Source organism: Eucyclogobius newberryi, unplaced genomic scaffold (assembly GCF_026437365.1).
Source record: "Eucyclogobius newberryi isolate DKJ021-1_F unplaced genomic scaffold, fEucNew1.0.hap1 SCAF_9, whole genome shotgun sequence".
NCBI lineage: Eukaryota > Metazoa > Chordata > Actinopteri > Gobiiformes > Gobiidae > Eucyclogobius > Eucyclogobius newberryi.
This window is the reverse complement of record NW_027316532.1, coordinates 24,331,196-24,338,270: the sequence shown is the minus strand read 5'-3', so window position 1 is coordinate 24,338,270 and position 7,075 is coordinate 24,331,196. Positions and strand designations below refer to the sequence as shown.

At 38.9% G+C, this 7,075-nt stretch overlaps 2 protein-coding genes across 2 annotated transcripts; one reads left to right on the top strand and one right to left on the bottom strand.

Annotated features, from left to right (window-relative positions):
- The first annotated feature begins 773 nt into the window (after positions 1 to 773).
- On the top strand, positions 774 to 4,600 carry ebna1bp2 (EBNA1 binding protein 2). The gene is made up of 9 exons (XM_072438320.1): positions 774 to 975; positions 1,517 to 1,600; positions 1,684 to 1,856; positions 2,702 to 2,825; positions 2,909 to 2,998; positions 3,071 to 3,146; positions 3,226 to 3,313; positions 3,392 to 3,563; positions 3,662 to 4,600. Exons 1-9 carry the CDS (start codon positions 871 to 873, stop codon positions 3,704 to 3,706), a joined length of 957 nt encoding a protein of 318 aa, XP_072294421.1. The 5' UTR covers positions 774 to 870; the 3' UTR covers positions 3,707 to 4,600.
- Positions 4,601 to 4,987: 387 nt separating this feature from the next.
- On the bottom strand, positions 4,988 to 6,597 carry cfap144 (cilia and flagella associated protein 144). The gene is made up of 4 exons (XM_072439429.1): positions 6,474 to 6,597; positions 5,999 to 6,058; positions 5,163 to 5,266; positions 4,988 to 5,086 (listed from the first exon to the last, which is right to left on the bottom strand). The coding sequence occupies exons 1-4, from the start codon at positions 6,595 to 6,597 to the stop codon at positions 4,988 to 4,990; spliced, it is 387 nt and encodes a 128-aa protein (XP_072295530.1).
- Positions 6,598 to 7,075: the final 478 nt, after the last annotated feature.

Genomic DNA, 7,075 nt, shown 5'->3' with positions numbered 1-7,075 from the left:
TACTCACTGGGTCTATCCCCGTCTGACCTCTGATTACTTTTATTTTGCACATTTTATTTAGCATGCTCTTATTCTTGCATAGTCTTCTTTTTTACTACTATTATTATAATAATAATTCGACATTGTTTTACGTTGCACCTTAACTCTGAAGGTCCTATTTTGTGAATTGTCCACTGACACTGATAATGGCAATAAAACTGATTCTGAGGCTCATATTTTGCAGTTCTATCATTTCAAACTTACTACTTAAAATAAGTCCTGTTCAAAAACAGAGATGTGGGGAGGGACATAAAAATGTATTTATGTATTTTTGGGAGGATCCAAGGGGTCACAGGTCACCAACCTTCAAGTCGAAAGTCAAGTGCATATTTCTTAGTCCATTTGATCAAGTTTCAAGTCATCAAAATAATGACTTAAGACTGACTCAGGACCTCACTCTTGACTAGACTATTGTGTAACATTTTCTAAAACAGTGTCCAGGTGACTACAACTGAAGCTTTTTCTACAGTGGAACACTCCTGGACGAATGAGGATCACACCGACCTGTAACTGTAAAATAGCATGTAATTGTTATATTAGGCTTTATTAAATCACATCAAAATTACTTTTATTCATCCGCAAGAGAAATTAATTTATAAAACATAGGTAGACGTATAACATATTATAATCAACTCTGACTCAAATAATTTCAGAAGCACAGCATTGAAAACACGAAACACAAAACAGAATACTTAAACTCTATGTTGTTATCTGGCAACCCGCGCCGACCGGATGTTGTATGTAGCAGCTTCCGCTCCCCGTGAAATTGTCCATGTGCGGCGTTTAGAGCTGAATACGTTTGTTTATATTCAACATTTCGGACACTTTCTGATGATTATCGACAGTGGCGCGATGGAGACTAAAGAAGAGCACGCGGAGAGCGGCCCGGACTCTGACGAGGAAGACGATGAAGGCGACGAATTATCAGACGGAGAGGTTAGTTTTCCTGAGAAAGCTAACATGCTAACACCGTGGCTAAGAAATGAACTGTGGTAAATCATGAGGCAAACCAAACATGAATATGGATCAAACTAACTACATAAATCATTAATAATAATAATAATAATAATAATAAACAACAACAACAACAACCGTGCCAATTATAGAAGTCAGTCTAATCCTTCAGTTTATCAATGATGTTCAGATTCTTCTCCTGCTTGCTGTATGTTTTCATCATTTATTTCATTGTACACTGAGATTTTTTTTATAATATGGTGACTGGAGGCTTCTAGATGGAGAATACTGTGAAATGAAATGTGCTATTAATGTAATCATATTAACTTAAAACGTCTAAAAAGAATAATGTCGCTGTCCTGAACTGTCCTGGCCTGTTTAGTCTTTAGTTTTCATTCTCTCTTTTGCTTCTGAATCCACCTGGACGACTGCATTACACAGACATTACTGTAATAGTTGACTAGTATTCATCACATCAGTCCTAGTTATAAACCCACTGTAAGCTATTTATTTGTGTTTTCAGCTCCAGGAAGCCTTTGCCAAAGGTCTGCTTAAACCTGGCATGAATTTAATGGTTGATACAGCTAAAAAGTTTTCAAACAATGTGGTAAGTGACATGCTCTTCTTTTCCGACTTGACCAAATGCAGTGTCACTAATGCGATCTTTATCTGTGTGGTCTCTGTGAACAGGAGGGTCTGAAACAGAGCCTTGGAAACCTCCGTAAAGACCTGCCCTGGGTGGAGCGCTTGGACCTCACAAATTTACCCGCGGAGGACGTTCTGGACAAACCCGACGGGAAAGAACCGAAGGTGGCAAAAAAAGAAATCGACGCAGATAACGACTTTGAAAGAGAGATGTTTTTGTGAGTGTCACTTGAATAATGCTCGTCGATAATAGATGTTACTTTTTTATGCTTTAAGTGTCACTAGAAATCAAAAAGAGTTCACTTGACCCCAAAACTGTGTCAATAACAGCGTTTGTGCATGGTCTGTTTTCTTAAGATATTGTAATTGATTGAGGATTCGGATTATTTGGTTAATCGATAATCGTGATTATTCAGGTCACAATATAATCGTAAGAATCCAAAAATACTTATTGTGACAATTTTAGAAGCAAATTTAAGTATTAAAAAAAAGAATAGACAAAATGTTTAGAACTTTTTTTAATCTGGCTGTAAAGCTGGTCTCAAACTTTAGGAATAGTTTTGTTAGACCATGACCGTGAAGGAAAACTATAGATTTTACTGTTTGGTCACAATCTCAATTGTTAATTTTTTTTTTTCTTTCTCATAATAATCATAATACTAAAATTTGATTCGATTCACATCATGCACCATTTTGGGGTCAGACAACTTCACACTATTACCATAATCACCAGTGATCAATCTCTCAAAAACAAACCAATATGCAAACATTTTTACACCATTTTGGGGTCAATCAGATCCTACGTCTAGTTATAAATACAAATATAAATACTGGTGTAAGTGAATGCTACAATTCCATAAAGTGTTTGAATATACACTGCACTAATATGTTACTTTTATTGAGCAACATCATGAGTTAAGTATTTTAAATTTGACATATTGAACTTCCAGTGTTGTAGATTAAAAATCAGAGCAAAGTAGAATTAATATAACCACAGTAATTCTGGAATAACGAGGTTTAATTGAGCGTTTCCCCCCCCCCCTACTGCACTCGTTACTCGAAGTTATCGTCAGGCCCAAGCCACAGTTTTACAAGCGCTGCCACTTCTGAACAAACACGGCATCGCTACGAAGAGGCCGGACGACTACTTTGCAGAGATGGCGAAGTCTGACCAGCAGATGCAGAAGGTACCGTCCTTTCCTTTCGTGTTTAAACTGCATGTTCAATAAAAACAATTGTGTAGATTGTGTTTATGATTTTTATTTTACAGATTCGGCAGAAGCTAATTGCAAAGCAGAGCATAATCGAGCGGTCAGAAAAGGCTAAGCAGCTCCGCGAGCAGAGGAAGTTTGGCAAAAAGGTATGTCACAAAGTACCCTTAATGTCTTAAAATACCAAACCGCAGTATTTAATAAACGTGTTTGTGTCGTAGGTTCAAATTGAGGTCATGCAGAAGAGGCAGAAGGAGAAGAAGGCTATGATGTCGGCTGTAAAGAAATACCAGAAAGGTACAAACAAATAAGAGGAACTGCGAGTTACAAGACAATATTGTTGCATTCAATTGTGTTTTTTTTTTTTTTATCTTAGGAATGACGGACAAACTGGAGTTTTTGGAAGGAGACAAGAAAACGGGCAAAGAGGCTCAGGACCCCAAGAAAGCCGGCAACAAGAAAGGGTAAGAATTAAACGTTTATCGCGCATCGTATTTGAGGTTTTTTCCCTTTTATAATAACATCGTCTGATGACCGAACAGGGCGAATGCGAAGAGGAAATTCAAAGACCAGAAGTTCGGTTTCGGCGGGAAAAAGAGCGGGACGAAGTGGAACACCAAAGAGAGCCACAACGACGTGTCCGGCTTTCGGGCGAAAGTGGCGCATGGGAAGGGCTCGAAAGGCGGCAAGAAGGGCAAAGGAGGTCAACAGAACGTGAGTGTCAAAGGTCAAAGGCGACGGTAGCATCAAACGCTAGAGAAATGTGGATTAATACTGCATTTTGTGTGTGCTTTGTTTTTTCCCCCGCTCAGAAACGTCCTGGCAAGTCAGTGCGAAGAAAGATGAAGAATCGGTAGTGAGGGCTCGACATGGACTTGAAGTAGTATTTTATATACTTTACAATGTGGATTGAAGCTGAATGTGGACTACACAACACGTTTTTTTTATATGAAACTCAAAATCAAGGATCCAGTGAAGCAAGGACGGTTGTGAAGGACGTCAAAGTGTGTGACGTGAGACAAAAACACTTCAGTTTAGGGACAACATATACATATATAAGCAGTAATTGGTAAGAAGGTACTGGTTTCCTCAGCTGTTAGTATTTATCGAACACGTACTATGCGTATTAACATTACAGTGTGTACAAAAGCAACTATTCCTTCCTAATAATGTTAAGAAATTACTTAGAAATACTCAAAATATGGCCTTAGACGGGGGAAAACATGTTAATAAGTGCTTTATAAGTATTAACTGAGCTGTAGTTGACCGATTTTTGTCTTTTGCTGTTATTAAGTCAGAATACACACTCCCTAAACTAAAGTGTTACTAAAAATGCAAATGCATGTTTTTGTCATGTTGTTTTGGACATTTGCAGCACTGGAGACTGCGGTGTTCACGTAAATCCAACATCTTCGTTGTCGCCGTGTTCGGTTTGGACTCAAATAAATTCATAAAACTGGTGAAACTGAAATGTATTTGAATCAATAATTGTTCTCTTTTTAGGAAATTCAACATTTTTGAGATGATTTTTTGACAATATCATAAAACAAGAATGTATAAACGTGATAATCGACGCTTTACATTACACAAATATTTCGCAGTGTACTTGAGTTTGGGAGTACTCTGAATACTTTAGGAGGTACTCGAAGTCAAAAACGATTGTTGAAAGCGCCGCTGTAGATCGTGCGAATACTTCCACATACTTTGTGTCATGATATACTGTCGGAATAATAAAGAAATTCTGCTGAATGCTTCGATTTGAGTGTTTTTATTGGGGCTGGGTATTGCCAAGACCCTCGCGATACGATACGTATCCCGATACAGGGGTCACGATACATCCCAATACTTGTATATTACGATACGTAAAGAGTCTTAAAAATGTACCAAATAGGTCATGTTTTTACTCTGGATAAGAAAATGTCATGTTCATCCACAAAGCACTTATTTATAAATCCATTCTGCTCTAATAACTTCACACATCCAACCAACTGATCCAAATAGAAATATAAGGAACACATTCTAGTGAAATATTGCATGTTTCTTGCCAAAGCCTACAGGCCACAAAAATCTTTAAAAAAATTAAATACAAAAAATATCAATACGGTATATCGCCGTATCGATTTTTTGAACCCTAGTTTTTATTTCGGTCCTTTTCGAAGAGCCGTCTCCTTGTATTTGGTGACGTCGGTGCTCATGCGGTTGAAGTTAAATCGCTGGTCGCTGCGATCCTCCACGGTCTGAAAGCAAAACTCAGATTAGTGATCGACCCGAGCGACGCGTATCTTAGCGACGACGACCTTTCCGCGACCTCACCAGGGGAGTGGACACCCAGCCGATCTTGTGACTCTCCGTCTGGGGCCGGCTGTACTTTTTGGTGGGCTCTTCGCGGGCCTTGTGGAACGCCTGGATGAAATCGGCTGGAACGGAAAGAACGCGTGAACGGTTTGAAACGTTCCGTGGCGAGAAAGTGGCCCTAAAGTCGATCTGTCGTACAATGTTGAATTTTAAGCGGCTATTGTTTTATCTCTTTATTATAAGGATTATTCACATATACCGTATTTTCCGGACTGTAAGTTGCACCAGCCAAAAAATGCATAATAGAGAAGAAAAAAACATATCTTAAGTTGCACTGGAGTATGAAATGCAAGTGTGAAAATAACAAATAATATCACATATAAGTTGCTCCGGAGTATAAGTAGAAGTATATAAGTATAAATATAAGTATAAGTCGCACCCCGGCCAAAACTATGGAAAAAGGTGCGACTTATGGTCCGGAAAATACGGTACTGAGACGGTGATTAAACAACAAACAACAGTGACGTCTTTAATCATCTTTCATTCCCGTTGTCTCCGTTGCGTTACCGTTCCTCAAGTTTGCGAGCGGCTTTACCAAATTAAACTTTCTGAAAGACAAAATAATGTTAAATTTGACAAAAACGGACCGATAAAAAACGCTCTTTACATTTAGGTATCATTTTTGGACAATAAAAAGGAACTAAAAATAATTTGCTTCGCTTTGAAAACTGTCGCAACTATAATTTTTTGCTTCTTACTGAACCCGAATAATCGCGATTATCGATTAACCGAATACCCTTGACGTTGTAGCAGTACAAAGTTCTAGGCCGTTTTGTACTATAAACCTGACTCACAGTTCTCTGTGACCAGCTCCGGAGGTTTCCTGGACATGGGTTTATCCGGCAGGACGTGGACTGTGAAGAGAAGAGCGATGACCACAGTTTGAGAATCTGTACTTATTACTTTGACTGGAATAACAAGCAAAATATAAACTACTACTGAATTCCCGTTACCATTGTCTCCATTCTCACCATGTCTCTTGAGCTTTCACATCATTTATATTTTATGACTACTATATCTAAAAAAGTACTTCATATTTAACTGTCATTTCTACAGGAAATACCGCAGTAGTTTCTATTTGAACCTTGGTCTTTGTACTTTTACTCGAGTAACGAAATAATGAAATAATGAAATGCAGTAATTAATTCGTGGAAAGGGCCATCAAGTCCCACATGACGTCATCGCAGCGACAAAGTAACAGTAAAGTCCGTGCGTGTCACGTGCAGGCGCGCGTGTCACGTGCATGATGTGTAACGCAAACAGACTCACGTTTCTTGAGAGGGTTAAAACTGAACTCCGTGATCAGTCTTTGTTGCTTTCGCTCTTTCTTCAGGGTCTCAAAGTGAATCGCATTTTCTTTCACCAAATCTTTTTCCTTTCCAGATTTGTCCATGTTGAAAGCCCTAATTCACAGTGAAGACCCTTCAGGGCCCCCCGGGTCGGGGGTAACGAGCTGGTAACGCGTCAGAGTACTCAAATTAGTTGTTGTTGTTTCATGGCGGTTGGTATCCAACTTTCACCTCAATGTAACAGTTTAATCCTTAAACTTTATTCCACGCGTTCGTTTTGGTTACGTCATCACCTCAAACCAGGAGCTCGATGTAAAACTGTAGTTCACAGCAGCCTCTTTATGTGTACTTCAGACTGGGGTTGTTGCCTAGCAACAATAAACGCTGCTGGTGTCGCAGTAACCCTGAGAAGCCACACGGTAGAGCTCGCGGACCGACTTTAGACTGTTAGAGAGACGTCACTTTGTAAAAAACACTTACAAATTGTAACTTCTACTGTTTTAGGAATGAAAAGAACAAAACCAATTGGGCTCTAATAATATTTAACTCTAGATCCGACAGAAAATGGCCTTTAAACTATGA

Bases quoted from the DNA above. Each gene is read 5' to 3' on its own strand.
- ebna1bp2 (XM_072438320.1), top strand. From the start codon at position 871: ATGATTATCGACAGTGGCGCGATGGAGACTAAAGAAGAGCACGCGGAG. The intron at 976-1,516 runs GTTAGTTTTCCT...TTGTGTTTTCAG, and splicing joins ACGAATTATCAGACGGAGAG to CTCCAGGAAGCCTTTGCCAA. The intron at 3,314-3,391 runs GTAAGAATTAAA...ATGACCGAACAG, and splicing joins AAAGCCGGCAACAAGAAAGG to GGCGAATGCGAAGAGGAAAT.
- cfap144 (XM_072439429.1), bottom strand. From the start codon at position 6,597: ATGGACAAATCTGGAAAGGAAAAAGATTTGGTGAAAGAAAATGCGATT. The intron at 5,267-5,998 runs GTGAGTCAGGTT...TTTCCGTTCCAG, and splicing joins GGAGCTGGTCACAGAGAACT to CCGATTTCATCCAGGCGTTC. The intron at 5,087-5,162 runs GTGAGGTCGCGG...TTTTGCTTTCAG, and splicing joins GCTGGGTGTCCACTCCCCTG to ACCGTGGAGGATCGCAGCGA.